Source organism: Sminthopsis crassicaudata, chromosome X, assembly GCF_048593235.1.
Source record: "Sminthopsis crassicaudata isolate SCR6 chromosome X, ASM4859323v1, whole genome shotgun sequence".
Classification (NCBI taxonomy): Eukaryota; Metazoa; Chordata; class Mammalia; order Dasyuromorphia; family Dasyuridae; genus Sminthopsis; species Sminthopsis crassicaudata.
The window spans coordinates 13,613,993-13,631,016 of record NC_133623.1 but is presented as its reverse complement, the minus strand read 5'-3'; the positions used below and the strand labels follow the sequence as shown (position 1 = coordinate 13,631,016).

Here is a 17,024-nt window from a genome sequence, read left to right as displayed (position 1 = left end):
TGGTTTATCTCTGCTGATGCCCCAGTCTCATATTTCCAAGTGTCTCTTACGCATCTTGGACTGAATGCCCCATAAAGATGTTAAAACTCAACATGTCCAAAATCGAACTGATTGTCTTTTGCCTTACCCCTAAAGTCTCCCCACTTCAAAACTTCTGTATTGCTGGGGGGGGGGCACCACCTTTTCATCAACCAGGCTCATGACCTAGGTATTATCCTCAATCCTTCACTCTCTCTCACCTCCCATATCTAATCTGTGGTCAAGTTCTGTCATTTCCAGCTTTTCTCATATACTTCCCCTTCTCTTCTCTGATACTCTTACCACCCTACTTCAGGCGCTCCTCCCTTGATGCCTGGATTATTACAGTAGATACTGGTTGTTTTCCCCCTCAAATCTCTCACCTTTCCAGTCTACCCTACACTAGCTATCAAGTTAATCTCGCTGAATTGCAGGTCTGACCATATCCTTTTCTGATAAGTTTCGTTGGCTCAGGGACCAAATATAACATCCTCTATTTGGCTTTCAAAGCCTTCTATAACCCAGCCCCTTCCTACCTTTCTAGTCTGCTTATACCTTACTATCTCTGAGTGCTTTGGGATCCAGTAACACCATCCACATGGCCATTCTCCTGGCTAGTCCACACTTGACATGCCATTCTACTTACCCAAATTGAGCACTTTTGCTGCCTGTTCTTCATGTCTCTTTCCTTGTCCTTGCCTCCTGACTTCCCTGGCTTACTTCAAGTCTTACCTAAAGACTCCCCTTTGGCAAGAAGCTGTCCTTAGTCCTCCTTAATCTTAGGACTGTCTCTGAGACTACCTCCCGGTTTAGTCAGTGTCCATCTTGTTTTCACTTAGTTGTTTACATATGGTCTACCCTCTTAGACTGGGGGCTCCTTGATGGCAGGGATTCTTTTTGCCTTTCTCTGTATCCTCAGTTCTTGAACACTGGTACATATGTAATTAATGTGTTGTCTTCCTTTTGATCCCTTGTAGTACCTGAAAAAGTATCTTACTCGAGCCATTCACTAAATATTTTGTTGAATTGGGCTGAGTAGACTTAATCATAAAGAACACTTAATATGTTCTTCTAATACTGGAGTGACTTAATGAGATGATATGAGACAGGAAAGAAAGGTTATGTTTTGGCAAGAAGGAAAGGGCATCAGGGTTCAATACCTGCACTAAACTAACCTTTAAGTGGGCAATTAACATTTAAAGAAAATAAAGTTTGGAAGTATTTGTGGAGTAATTGCAAAAATGGAGAAAGTAAGTTCAAGGTCCCTGTTTTGTTGAGGAATTCTTTTTCCTCACATTGACAGTCATTAGAAAATGGAGGTTTTGATCTCTAAAAGATGAAGAGAAAAATCTATTCAAATGGCAACAATTTCCTTGTTGGGAGAATTAAGAGGAGGCTTTCTTTGTGAGGTTTTTCTTCTTAACTTCCCCGTACTGATATTTTTTTCAGGCTGAAACTTGGAATCTTTTAAATCTTTTAAACCTAAACTATTTTTCCATTTGCTGGACATTAAGTAATAATATCTCACAGGAAAAACAGGTCCTAGTAGAGCGAATTCACCTCAGGGAATGATGATCCTTTCTATGGCTTAGAGGGGAGGTCAGCCAGCCACAGTGGCCTCAGCTAGGGGGCTGACTTCCACAGTGAACACTGAGCTTTCCATTGAGCCTGCAGCCTGAATCCAGCACTAGACATGGATTAGCTGTGCAGCCTGGGTCAGTCACTTAACCTTTGTTTTTACAGTACCTAACACACAGTAGGTGCTGTAACATATATATTTTTTCTAGCTACTGTTATTATTATTATTATTATTATTATTATTATTATTATTATTATTATTATTATTACTATTATTAATGTTATTATAATGTAGTGGCCAATTGAATACCAGCAGTGAAAGATTTCAAAGGCACCTGAATCATTGACCATCAATTGACACTTCCAGCCTTACTAGAAACTTTAATCTGCCACAAATTCAAGAGAAGTCATTTCATCCTGAGACTTGTTTATACACTGACCTTACTGGGCATTGCTAGTTGTACAGTATTTGTCCTGTAAGGGAAAGAGGTGCCTCAAATCAGGATCCCAGTTCTATGAATGGCTTTAACTTTGTGGAGTTGCTAAGAACAAAGGCAGAATGTGTCAGGGCTTGCTGTGGTATGTAGGATGGAGCTTTTCAAAAGAACTAGCAGGGTACCTGTTGCATGGAGTAACAAACAGTAATAGAAAAACAGTCTAGATGCCAAGCTTATTTCCTCTTGGGGCTTTATCCATTCCATAATCTTTGTTTTGGTAGTTAAAACTTATCATTGAGATACAGAGTTTGATGTATGCATAATTGTTTTTTTCCTAATTTTAATGGCATTATCCCTAATCTTTCTAATTTAGTTTGCACTGTAAGTGAAAATCACTCAAGTTATCAAAATCAGTCTTGTTTTCCCTTAATGGAATACTTCACAAAATCCCATTAACAGCAAGCAAACAAAAAATGAATAATTTTCATGCATCGACAAATATTTTGATTTTGAAAACATAAGATGAGCCTTTTTATATATCCTTTTCCCATTCTCTGGACAAACAGAAATCAATCTTTAATCTTCATTCCTCTTTTTCTGAACATAAAACTCTCAATATGCCCTTTTCCTTATATCAAAAAGGTTGTATTTTTGAATAATGTAAATTTGTTTTCCCCAGATATTTTTACATTTATAAATATGTCCATACATTTCCTAAGTCTGAGGCCAGCAATATATTTAGCCCCAAGGGAAAGCAGAATGTAGGGGAAAGGGAAAGAGTGAAGAGAAAAAGAAACCCACAACATGTGATGTAGAAAAATCAGGACTGTTCTTGCCTTGAATGTTATTTGTTAGGGGTCAGGTTCTCGTCCCTGTTCTAAAGCTTTATGGCAATGTCTGGTCTTATTTTGTAATGTCATGTTCCTAACCGATTGAAATTCTATAAAATTTCCTCACATGTTGGTTGAAGGCCAACATGACAACAATTAGGTCTGTCCCAAAATCTAGGATTAACTGGAGCTGTTCAAATGAATTAATCAATTTTTATTCTCTCAGGCATCAAACATGAGTATGCAGCAGATGTTATCATTTTTGCTTAATTCCCCATTAAACATAGGGATGCATTATATGCATAAATAGTGCCATTTTTGATAATGGGGAATTTTCATTTAGGCCAAGTACAGTTTATTAGGTTTATGCTGGCCAGAGTTTTTTCTTTGTTTTATGACATTTTTGAAATATAGGTAGTTTTTTGAAGTATGAATTTACATGAGGCTGCGAGTCAGTTTTCTTTCTTGCTTTATAGACACATCCATACACATACCAAGACACATGCTTATATAAGTTTGCTTTAGTTTACAAATGTTTTCCTATTAAAAATGAAGATGGAAAATTTGACTCCAATTCTTAAGTTTAGAATACTATTCCCATCTTTATAATATAAATTAATATAATATGGGCATGTCAAAAGCATGATATATTTACTGTTGAATTAGAGTCCAGCAACATCAGTCATTGGTCATCTCTGAAACTCCAATAACTTAAAATATAGCACTTAGGGAATAAACCATTTCATAAGCAAATGAAGTTTTTTACAGAGAACCCCATGTCATGCTATTGGCTATTGAAGTCACACTGTCAACTTGTTAAAACTTTTCTTTTGACTAAAAATCATAGAGAAAGAGAGAGATTGATGCATGATTCATGTGTCTCTGTGCTGTATCTGAATATTCACATGTTAAAGGTGGTTGTGTACAGCAGTCAAGAGTTTAGCTTAAACAGCTAACCCTTGTCGTGGCCATCTTGAACATATGTTGTGGATCTGAAGCCAAGAAGAGCAGCCTTTGTGCCTCCTTCTCATGAGTGACCTTGCTATGGGCAAGGCCTCCATTTCCTTATCAGAAAAACAGGAGTAGTAATTTCCATAGTTGCCTGCCTCAGGACCTTGTTACAAAGCTTAGATGGGCTGATGGATGGAACAGCCTGATATGTTATAGAAATGCTCATGACTTCAGTGTGGGGCCCTTTTGGTTTACTGTCCCTTCCATTGGGAAAGAGTGCACACACATGTACACATACATACCCCTACTTTATTTATGTTAGCAAAAAGCCACAGTGAAAACTTTATCTTAAAACTCCTCTCCTGAAATACATAGAGACAATAAGACCTGTCTTACATATATATATATATTTGTGTACACTTTTTACTTTCTTTCAGAACCTGGTAAAGAATCTTCCGGAGCAGAAGGAACTTAGTGCCTTAGCCCAACTGAAGAATGAATATGATGACCTCTGTGAGCCTGAACAATTTGGAGTTGTGGTATGTAATGGAGGGACTCATACCTTCATTTTAGAGTTACTGTGTGCTACATTTACAAGAAAGGCATTTTAGTTGTTGATTTAATTTTGTAATTACTCTTAAGGCTGTTCAGTTGGTATTTTGTTGTCAAAGATAGTGGCGTTTTTTGCCATTTCCTTTTCTAGCTCATTTTCCAATTGAGGAAACTGAGGAAAAGAGTGAAATGACTTGTCTAGTTGGTGTCTGAGCACAGATTTGGACTCAGAAAGAAGAGTGTTCCTGATTCCAAGCTCAGTGTTCTATCCATTGTGTTGCCAAGCTTCCCAGTTAGTATTAATGTGTCCCTTTTCAATTGGACTGATTGTTATAATACATTTTTTTCTCAGTAGCATTTTATTTTTCAAAATACACATATAGTTGTAAACATTCATTTTTGTAAGTTTGTGTTCCAAAGTTTGTCTCTCTCCCTCCTTTACTTCTCCTCTTGCCAAGATGCCCTGCATTATGATACAAGTTATGTATGTACAATTTTCTTAAACATATTTCCATATTTGTCATATTGTGCAAGAAAAATCAGACCAAAAAAAAAAAACATAAGAAAAAGCATATAAACAAACAAGCAAGGTGAAAATACTATGGTTTGATGCACAGTCTACATAGTTCTTTCTCTGGATGCGCATGGCATTTTCAATCCCAAGTCTAATGGAATTGTCTTACATCACTACATTGCTGAGAAGAGCTAAGTCTGTCATAGTTGATCATCACATAATCTTACTGTTACTGTATATAATGTTGTCCTGGTTCTGTTCACTTTTCTCAGCATCAGTTCATGTAAGTCTTTCAAGCTTTTCTGAAATCAGCCTGCTTATCATTTCTTTTAGAACAGTAAGATTCCATTACATTTGTATACTGTAACTTATTTGACCATTCCCCAATTGATGGGCATCTATTCACTTTCCAGTTCCTTGCCACTACAAAAGGAGTTACTACAACCATTTTTGTACATGTGGGTCTTTTTCCTTCCTTTATGCTTTGATGGAGAACATTTTTATCCTAAGTCCTTTGGAATTGTCTTAGATCATTGTATTGCTGAGAATAGCCAGATCATTCACAATTGATCATTGTACAATACATGTACTGTTAAATAATTACTTATCCTAATCTGGAAGCAACCAAGAAGCTGAATGACTTTCATTAAGAGTCCTCAAGCTCCATGTCAAGGCTTCGGTAGCTCATCATAGAGCTAAGCAATTGGCATCTTTTATGCTATTCTTCCACTCAAATTATTGTTTATTGATCCTTTTCTTCAAAGGGGGGGTCCTTTGAGATAGAATTTTATATTTCCAAAATCTAGCTTTAGATTAAAATTTGAGAGAATTCTTGCAAAGCAGATTATGACCAAACTCTTGTTTTTGGAGATGTAAAAAAGGGCTTTTTACACACACTTGCGTTTTAATAGTTTTGCTCACTTAAATAGGTGTAATAGATTACATAATGCTAAGTGGCATAATAGAGCAGTGAAGCTGGAGTCAGAAAAACTTGAATTCAAAGGTCATCTAATACACCTATTAGCTTGGTGACCCTGGGTAAGCTACTTAATTTGTTTGTCTCAGTTTCACTATCTATAAAATGAAGATTATACTGACACATACTTCTGAGGTTTATAAGAATCAATGGGCATAATATTTATAAAGCACTACATATTTTAAACAGCTATATAAGTGTTATCTCTTATCGTTATTATTTTTATCATTATTATTATATATCTACTGTATGTACCTTTGAATGCCATAAACAATCCAAGTGCCCAGGGAAAGAATTTTTAGTTAAATTTCAGTTTAATTTTGGTTTTAGAATTAAGGAAAAAGTGAACCAAATTAATTAGGTATTAGATACACTTTAAGTGGCATTTTTTAGATTATATTACCTCTGGAATATTCTTCTGTGTGTGATGGTTATGTGTTTTCCATCAGGATACCATTAAGGGCTGTGGAAGACGTTTATCATGAGTTTAGTTTTTCTTGGGAAAATTATTATTTTTTTAAAGAAGTCATTCAGAAAGAATCTTTTTGGTTTCATGTTGAAGAAATGAAGTTAGAGACATAAAATAACAATAGACCTTTAGAATGAAAAACAAAATGTAAAATTGAACAATTTTCTTATTTATGTTCATAACCGTAAATCTTTCCTTTAAGTATTTAAAGAGTAAGTTGGCCATTTTTTTTTCCGTTTTCATTCCATCATCCTTTCACACCCACTTGTGGACAGATCAAAAACATTATAAAACAGTGTTTTTAGACAATGACTTATTTAATACACTACCATCTGAAATACTTAGAGAAGTTAGTGAAATATAGTACTTAGGAAGAAAATTACTAAGATAATAATTGTGTCCCCAAATTTCAGCTTTGTAGATTGATTGTGATAAATGTTATAAATAATTCCAATTGATGTCTTCTTTGGATGTCTCATTATGACCTTGAGACTATGCCAAGTGAATGTAAGCTCTGTCAAATCCAACCCAGCTGGAAAGGCTTGGAGGGGATGGAATGTAAAAGGAAACTGTTTTCCAAAGAAGTGACCTACTTAAATTTGGAAATGAACATTCCTAAGAAGGGATTTGGGAAGCATTGCTAAATGAAGAGGTGTTCAATGTAGCTATTTCTGTTTTGGTCCATTATTCCTAGAGTTCAAGACTTTTCTATATCTTGCTTTGCTCATCTTTTGGCTATGTCTCCTAACTTTGTATTATCTCTATTTTGATGAACATATGCACACACACACATACTGTTACATATGTATTTTTTCAGGGCAATTATAGAAATGATTGAAAAATATTTAACAGGAAAACCTTAGGGATAACATCCCATAGTCTTCCTCTGCAGATGTTTTTCTTGATTGATGTTGTACCTCTCTTCATACTCTTCATGCTTAGTCTTTTAGGTGGTTCTAAACTGCTCTAAAAGTGCTGCCATTCAGCCTATATTTCTTCATCTTTTTTTAAATAGTATTTTATTTTTCCCAACACATGAATATATTATTTTCATCATTCTCCTTGACAAAACGTTGTCTTTCAAATTTTTCTCCCTCTGTCCACCCTTCCCTAAGATGGCAAGCAATCTGATATAGATTAAACATGTACAATTCTTCTTCTTTTTTTAATAGTTTTTATTTACTAGATATATGCATGGGTAATTTTACAGGATTGACAATTGCCAAACCTTTTGTTCTAATTTTTCCCCTTCTTCCCCCACCAGAGATGGCAGGTTGAGCAATACATGTTAAATATGTTAAAGTATAAATTAAATACAATCTATGTATACATGTCCAAACAGTTGTTTTGCTGTACAAAAAGAATCGGACTTTGAAATAGTGATGTACAGTTATTCTAAATATGTTTTCATATTCATCATGCTGCACAAAAATCAGATTTATAGTGAAAAAAGTAAGGAAAAAATGGAACCAAACAATAACAAAAAAGTGAAAATGCTATGCTTTTGATCCACATTCAGTCTTCATTCTTGTGTCTCTGGATGTGGATAGTACTTTCTGTCTGAAGTCTTTTGAATTGCCTTGAATCACCTCATTATTGTATAGAGCCAAGTCTATCAATAGGTGATCAGCACATGTTCTTGTTACTGTGTACAATGTCTTCTGGGTTCTGCTCACTTCCCTGAAAACCAGATCATTTAAATCTTTCCAGGCTTTTCTGAAATTGGCCTGCTCTTCATTTCTTACAGAACAACAATATTCCATTACCTTCATGTAAAATAATTTCCTGAGCCATTTCCAGCTGAGGGCCATCCACTCAATTTCCAGTTCCTTGCCCTTACAAAAAGGGCCGCTACAAACATTTTTTCCCCATAGGAGTCTTTTCCCCTCTTTTATCTTCTTCTTTTCTACAAGAATATTATGAGAAACTTTTATCAAGTGCTTTCTTAGTGTCCCCAGTTACTAGCTTAGTAACTTTAATGAAGAAGACTTCTAATAGATAGCATTATTTTTTAGCATAAAAATGTAGTTAAATTTTACTTTTACCTAGGACTCAGCATGATTCTTTTAAAGAAAATTATGTCATGTAATTGGATTAGCAACTATATTTAGAGTCTTTTTTTATAGGAAAAAAGTTCACTAAGGGCAATCTGACTTGTGTTATTAGTAAGAATATGTTTCATACACAAGTATGAGAGAAAATAAGATATTAGAAACTGAATTAAAGAAAAGTAGATTTCTTAGCATCAATACATTGGTGTTTTAATAATTTATCTTAATCACATAATCAATATGCCCATCAGTTTTAATAAAGTCAGTTAGATATTTAAAATTAATTTAGCAAAGGAATATATTGTAATTGAGTTACTCATTGAAACATCCAACTTGATATCTATCCTGTTTGTGAATGAAAATTGACATACATTTTCATAGCTTTAGCACAATTATATGTTAAATCAAACATTTGGATTCTTTTGATGCTTTATCTTCATTTCAAGTGAAAATCATAATCAACGTCATTTCTAGTTGTGATAGAGATTTGGAAGCATATCTCTATGCCACTGGTGATGCTACTATACTTATTGGTATTGGAGATATTAGCATATGCTTGGGCCTCTGGTTCTCAAAACATGCTCTCAGAACTCTTGTGCATCTTTGACACCCTTTAGGGATCTTATAAGGTCAAAACTATTTTCACAGTAATCTTTTTGGTAACCTACATAAACGAAAGCTCTCTGGAACCTCTTAAGTTCTTAAGAATATAAAGGGGAAAGGAGTTGTAAGATTAAACATTTTAAGAACCAGTGTCTTAGACTTATGCTAAAAGTAGTACTTAAGTTCTTGCAAGTTTTCCTGAAATGCCTGATAACAATCATGGGAGGCCTGACATCATGGCTTTCTTAGCCTTGTGTAATGGGCTTAAGGCAATACTCATCCTTCTGGGGAAGCCTGGCCACACAGCCTGCCAATGGCTTGTCCTTTAACCTTTCCCTTTCAGAATCAGCTTTAGGACATCATTCCAACTATACATATTTCCATCGCTTTAAGAAAAATCCACACACTTCCTCTGGAAAGGCTTTGGCAGTTTGAATTCCTAGTTGACCTGTGGAAGGTTGAGTATCTGTAGCTGCAGTCCCAGGTACCTGGGCCTGATTCCTGCTGGCCCATTTTCTTTGTGTTTAACAATGTCTGGGGCAAGAGGGCCCCTGCTTTTCCAGTTACATTTGGAGGCAACATTCCCAGGCTAAGTTATTGTGCTCTCTGCTTCTTTAATAAAGATGAACTGAACTGAACTCATTCTATTAAAGACGGTGCGATCAGGTAAAAAGAAAATACTCATTTCCCCCCTGCATCTGAGGACAGAAATCAGTTGCATTTTAGTTTAGCAAAATATTGTGTGGTTCCTACTGCCTGGCACAGTGTTCTGCACACAGTTAAGTGCTAAACTTGAACAGATTTCCATTCAGAATGCTGACTTCTCTGGAATGATAGCAATGCAGTATTTTGCACATTTGCTTACTCACTGAGGAAGCCACATTCTTTCTCTTTCCTTTCCCTTTCCCTTTGATTTCCCCTTCCCTTTCCTTTTCCTTTTTCTTTTCTCTTTCCTTTTCCCTTTCCTTTTCCATGTATTCTATATTTTCTAATGTTATGTCTTTAATATATCCATTTATTTTACTTCTCATGTATATGTGAGCCATATGTTCATCTTGAGAAATACCTCAATTTTCTGTGGGGAAAAAATCAGTCGGCTTGATTTTTGGAGGGACAAATTGATTACATAAAATACTCTGTATATTATATTTTTCCCAAGCAGGCTTTCATGTTCTTGTTCCCTTTATTTTTTCCTCCTAATTCATGTGCCTATTTCTGTCAGTGGTACTGCCATTAATTCAGTCACCCTGGCTGTTATCTTTGCCTCCTTCTCCCTCATCACCCACATTCACAGCATTTTCAAATCTTGTTGATTATATCTTAGCAATGCCTTTCACAGACCTCCAATCCTTTCTATTTTTAGTGCAACTGCCCTAATACAGGCCTGCCTTGCCACATTTATGGACTGTTTTAATCCAATGACAAATTTGTATTAAGTACCTGTGCTGCACAAGTCCCTGTACTTTGGTACTGAGCCTATATGGAAGAAAAACAATGAAGTCCCTACCTCAGAGGAGCTTATGCTAAGTATAGTGCAGGGATGTGACATTTACAGATCTCAGTATCATATAGCATGCCACCATTCCACATGCATGGAAAGTACTCCCTCTTTACCTCTACTCTAGCTCTTTTACAAGGCTCCCCCCCCCAGAAGGGAACATAATTTTTCTGGTTCCCTCTATTAGCGGCCCTCCCCCAATTATTTTGTATTTCTTTTTTATATGTAAGGGAAAATTGGCACCTGAATTGTAAGTACCCTCCCTATTTAGTCCCAATATTTTTATTAGGTGATAATCATTCTCCTGAGTCCATTGTAAGGATGAACTAAGTGTGAACAAGGCCTACACACTTCTATTGAATCAGTCAGTCAAAAGCATTAGTATAGTTGCAGGTATCCTTGGTTAATTTAGAACTGCTCAGATTTATCTCAATTTGCATTTGCTCAAATCCAGTTACTTTTTTATATTTTTCTTGATTCCTAGGTTTTCATTTTTTTAAATTTCTGCTCAGTTTTTATCTTTTCATTAGTATGCTTGAAGGTCCTCCATGTTATTAAAGTTCCATTTTTTCCTTGCAAGATTATACTCAGTTTTACATACTGAATGGTTCATGGGTAGAAGTGTAATAACTCTCAAGAGTCCTCTCTCAAGTTGTGTTCACCTCCACAAATTGCCATCCCAGAGGGTAGACTGCTCTCAGGACTCTAGAGGGTAATAGTGTGGGTGGCTACCCCTACTAGTATAGTTCATAAGCTCCTGTTGTTATGTTTCCCATTTACAGTAAGCCAATAGACTCAGCCTTTATTAAAGACACAGGCTGTGTATCTCATATTATGCCACAACTTTTTCCACCTTTCACCAGTTGATGGGTACCCCCTCAATATTCAAATCATTGCTACTGTAAAAAGTAATATGTACCATTTCATTTTTCCTCTTTATTTGCTCTCTTTGGAGATATATGCCTAGAATTGGTGTAAATGTATCAAAAGGGTAATGCACATTTTAAGAACATTGGGAGGAATAGTTTCAAATTACTTTCCAGAATGACTGAACAAGTTCACATTTTCACCAATATTATATTAATGTACTGATTTTCTCATAGAACATCTGGCATTTTCCTTTTTTTTTTTTTTGGTTAATTTTTGCCAATTTCAGTAGTATGGCATTAGAACTTCAGATTTGGTTTTAATTTTCATTTTTCTAATTAGGGATTTAGAGAATTTTTATGTAGCTATTAATAGTTCAAGTTGACTTATTTCCCTGTATATATTAGAAATGAGTCTTCCATCAGATATAGTTCTGGTGGTTTTTCCCCATTTTTCTTGCAATATTATCTGTATTGGTTTTGTTGGTGCTAAGCAATTTTCAATTTTATGTATTCAAAATTGTTCATTTTACTTTTTCTAATTCTTTCCATCTCTTTTTTAGTCATGAGTTCTTCCCCGCACCCTAGATTTGATGGGTTATTTCTTTTTTACTCCTCTCATTTACTTACATTTACACCTTTTATGCTTTAAGTCTTATAGTTATCTATAGCTTATCTTAGTATACAGCATGAAGACTTCATCTGAAGCTCATTTATGCTGGAATTGCTTTTAGTTTTCCCAACAATTTTGAGTTCATGCCCAAATAGCCAGGATCTTTGGATTTATCAAAAACCAGACTATTGCATTCATTTGCTTCTATATATTATGTACCTAATTTGTTCCACTGATGAACTTCTTTTTCCTTGCTAGTACCCAATTGTTTCTATGATTATCGATTTGAAACATAAATTGAGATCTGGTACTGCTGTGCCTTGTTCCCTCCTCCTTTTTTCAGTAATGTTTTTTTAACTGATTTTGTGTTTCATTAATCATAGTATCTAAATTTGGGTTAAATAATGTAATGTCTGTTTACAGTTTCTGCTGTACACTTTTTTGTTTATTATTCTCATTCCTTCCTGCACATTTTTGGACCTAAATGAAATTTAGCATGGCAATATTTAATACATATATGGATTCAGAGATCTCTTGTAATAATTTTATTGCCCCTCATAGGTCTAGAGCCCACAGTTTTCTAACTCTTGCCCTAAATATATTACAAGAAAGAAAAGGCCAGGGATCTCTCAATGCAGAAGTATTTATTGCTCTTTGATTTGTGCTAGGTAACAATTGGAAATAATTTCTATTTCCAATCTTGGGAAATTATTGAGTAAGTTATGGGAGGTTATTATGGTACCAAAAAAAATGAGAAATATAAAAAGTACAAGAAAATCTGAAAAGATCTATGTGCCACGATGAAAAATGAGGTAAACAGTGTCAAAGAGAAGCAGGAATACATTAGATGTAAACAGTGAAGATAGCAGATCCTTTTAAATGTATGGAAGCATTTTGCTTCACTTGAAAGAGAATTGGGTTTGGAATCAGATAACCTGCATTGAAATTGTGCCTGCTACTTCCTCCTCATTTGATCTTGGGCAAGTCACTTAACATGTCTGTTTGCTTTTCTGTAAAAAGAAGGAGTTGGACTAAGTGATGCCTAACATACCTTTTAGGAACAAATAAATGTCCATATTTGCATAGTATATCTAAAGTATATTATTTTTCTTTTTTTGGTATAAAATTGCATTTGCCAATTTGAAATAAAAATTAAAATTATTTATATTTTTGAGTTTTAGCATGGAAATGTCACCCCTCTTTGTTTTTTACTAGCTCATTTATTAGCTTTTGACAAGAACATACAGGTATATATGTACAGGGAAGAAAGAGCTCTGGCTTTAGAGAGGCTTGACCAAAATGCCTCTGGAGGTCCCTTCCAGCTCCAAATAGATGACCTTAAACAAGACTGCATTCTAGTGATGCGCTGTCTCTTTCTGTGTTGCTCTTCGTTATAGAGATCAGTCTGGTGTGTTCTTTAATGTTTGTTCCCTCTTTCTGCAAATGAGTGTGATGCTTGGATTGCAGAGCAATATTCACCAGCTGCAAAGGTAGTGAAGTGTATAAGACTTAGATTATAAACAAAAGTACCTCCAACTCTTTGGGGAAATAACCCACTTGTAGCTGCTCTCACTGCATTTTTTTAATATAGTGTAAATCAGCCCAAGAAATGAGAGCCCTTTGATGTGGTTTTGATAGACAAGTACCTCATAACACAAATAAATCCCTGCTATAATACAGCACCATGGTCAATGTCCCACAGCACTTGAAGGAATGAATTATGAAACAGAGAATGCCAGTCATCTCCTGCGCTGCAAGGGATGACAACTGAAAACAAACATATATTGCAGCATAGTGTTTGTTTTATTTACTTATATCACTTAAGTGTACTCAAGTGCTTTTTAATAATTCTGTACCTGGCTGGAGATGCATTATCTGTACATGTTAGTTAGCCTAGACCACTGCCAGGCGCCCTAGTAACTTGTTTAATTGATTGGAATCAAAGCATTCTCTTAAACAGGAAATGCTGTGGCTTGTTATGTTCGTTTCCTGCTGGAATGGAGTCATTGACTCTCTCTTGTCTGTAGGATTCCATACAGACTCCTCAGTGTGGCAGCTATAGCCCTTTAGAGATTACTTCCAAGTGATCTTTCCAGGCAGATTCCACATCACTTCCCCTCAGGCACTTGATATTCTAGACAGACTGTTGTATTTGATGTTCTCCATTTTTTTACCTCTGTGCCTGTAACATTCTTTTGCATCACTTCACCCTTATGGAATCTCAGCTCCTTTCAAGGCTCAGCTCAGCTGCCATCTACTACAAGAAGCTTCTTCTGATTTTTCTTGTGTAATGTTTCTTCCCTACCTTGCCCATCCTGCCTTTATTACTGGGCATTTATTTTGTATATATTCTCTAATTCCTTTTATGTGTACATTAAGTTCCTACATAAAGGGATGAATTTTATCCCCAGAAGTCTAGTATCAAGCTTGACACACAGTAGGTACTTAATAACTGTGTGTTGAAGTGTGGACCTAGGAATGGATGTTTGTTTGCATAATTATGCCATTTCATTTGAAATGCCCTCTAATGACTTCACAAATCTCATTTTTCTACATTATAATCTTGGAATTCTCACTGAAGCCCTTTTAGAAAATTAGGTTCAGGGTTGAAATGGCCATTCGATAGAAAAGAAAACTTAGATCCACAAAGTTAAGTGACTGCTCATGCTCTGGCCTTGACCATCAGGCTTCAGCTACCTTCTCCCTCCACCACCTCTGTAAGCACCTTGTCCTGCCAGTGAGTCTCTCACAGAATCTCCATTTTGAAGGCCTCAGAGTAGCCATGTTTCATTCTCCATGTTATACCAGTAAGCTCCTCAACTCCTCATGGCTATTTCCTTCCCATTTTAAAATTATGTATTGTTTATTGTCTTTTCTCATAAGAACATAAACTCCTTGAAGGCAGGAGCTGCATGATATCCCCAGTGGAGTGCCTACCAAGTGCCAGGCATTGTGCTAAGCACTTTTTACCAATGTTGCTTTATTTGACAAGCACAGCACTGTATCCTCATGGTAGAGCCTTAATAATTGTTCATTAACTTCCAACTAACTTAGCTAATGAATGATAGAACTACTCAGACAGACTAAGGAAAAGAACTCCCCACCTTTCCTCTGAGGTAAACTGCCTCTTGGGAACATGCTTTTGACCTTCTTTTCATATTGGTCCCTGGGCAAATCTGTTAACCTGTGTCCCCACAACTCTATTAAGTGCCATAGAAGGTGTGAAAAGTGTATTGCTAGAGAGAGATTGTTTGTCTGGGAGTCTCGATTCAGTGAAAGCCCACATCTAGTTATTATCTTTTTTTGCTAAGGCAATTGGGATTAAGTGACTTGGCCAGGGTCACACAGCTAGGAAGCATTAAGTGTCTGAGGTCACATTTGAACTCAGGTCCTTCTGACTTCAGGGCTGGTGCTCTATCTACTGCACTACCTAGTTGCCCTGATCTAGTTATTATTTGTTATTGACAATGAAACCTCATGAAGAAAAATAGGAAAGATAGTCCTCATTGTTAAGGAACTTATTCCATTAGGGGGAAAGAAGGAAGGAGGGAGGGGGAGAGACAGAGACAGAAAGAGACACAGAGAGAGAGAAAATGTAAGGAAGAGTTCAGTGGTAAGGTTGGTTAAAAGAGTCTGGTGCTCCTAAGGGGGGCAGCTTCAGAATGGATGGCAAAGCCATAGATGGTCATTAGGGGCATTGTCAATTCCTGGGAGTCTGGTGGGCATGGTCATAGAGCAGATATTAAGGTCTAGTGGGCTAAGGAGGATGGTTAGAATCAATATGTATTTATTAAATGCTTACTGTCTACCAACCACAAATGGTGGTTCTTGTTCTTAGTGGAAGAATTGCCATTGCAACTGTCTATGCCAAAACACAAAATAATAACTGCCACCTAGAGTTGTTATAATTTTCTTTTTTTTTTCTTTTTTTTCCCTGAGGCTGGGGTTAAATGACTTGCCCAGGGTCACACAGCTAGGAAGTGTTAGGTGTCTGAGATCAGATTTGAACTTAGGTCCTCCTGAATTCAGGGCTGGTGCTCTATCCACTGCGCTACCTAGCTGCCCCGAGTTGTTATAATTTTCAAATGATTTGATGTGTATAAAATGCTTTACAAACAGTAACACCTTGTATTAATGCTAGTTATTTTTATAACAGCTAGGGAGTTTAAGTCATGAAGGCTGGAGTTGAAATTCAGCTTCCCATACTTATTGCTGTGCAATCCTCAATATATTACATGAGGTTTTTTTTGTTTTTTGTTTTTTAGCAGAGACTGAATAATTCATTCATTGTCAGGGAGGTAGAATATATGTCCATGAAAGTTGTTTTGAACTTTAAACTTCAAAGACTGAATTAGGAATATAAATTGATAGATCACAGTCAGCATACACTACTTGTTTGGAGTAAGGCTAAGTGATTATTCAAACTCAGAGACCTTGAAGTTATATTGCAGTTATTTTTTTAAGAATCCCCCCCAAAATAATAAATCACTTGTATAGAATTCCCACTTCATTTGTAAGTTGGAATATTGGAAAATGGACTGGAATTTCCCACAGAAAAGGAAATGGAAAAGAAGTGGCATCAGCATTTGAAAGCCTTTGACAGGTAACATAGCAAATGATGGCCTCCGAGTGCCTGTTCACAAGTGACTATCTTCAAACAAAACTGGGTCATATGCTAAAATTGATCTAGGGATAGAATAAGACCCCCTCTATCAAGAGGCTTCACATAATCTTCTGACTTTAGAATTATTCTGTAAACCGCCTTGTTTTGTTTGGGAAGGAAGCCCATTGAGATGGGTGACAAAGTATCTTCCTCCCAGGAGAGACTTTATCCAAAGCAGAGACCCAAAGAAAGTTGGTGCAGTAGAGTGAAGAAAGATAAATAATTTCTTTTTCAAGACCCAACTTGATTATAATTTCCCCCTCTGATAGATCAGATTGCAAGAACTCCCACAAAGGCTATGCTTTTCTGATTGGGAAAGGTTGGTTGTGCTATAGACATCCTCATGGAGGTAGCTGAGTGGTACAGTTGATAGAGCTCTGGACTTGGTGTTCAGAAGACCCAAGT

At 36.2% G+C, this 17,024-nt stretch overlaps 1 protein-coding gene across 5 annotated transcripts in view; it reads left to right on the top strand.

Moving 5' to 3' along the window:
• DIAPH2 (diaphanous related formin 2) overlaps positions 1 to 17,024 on the top strand; it is an 865,016-nt gene that overhangs the window by 373,550 nt on the left and 474,442 nt on the right. For all 5 annotated transcript variants that reach the window (XM_074277738.1, XM_074277737.1, XM_074277736.1 and 2 more), the window contains one exon: positions 4,252 to 4,353. In XM_074277738.1, coding sequence (XP_074133839.1) covers positions 4,252 to 4,353 — 102 coding nt within the window. The remainder of the gene's footprint in view (positions 1 to 4,251; positions 4,354 to 17,024) is intronic.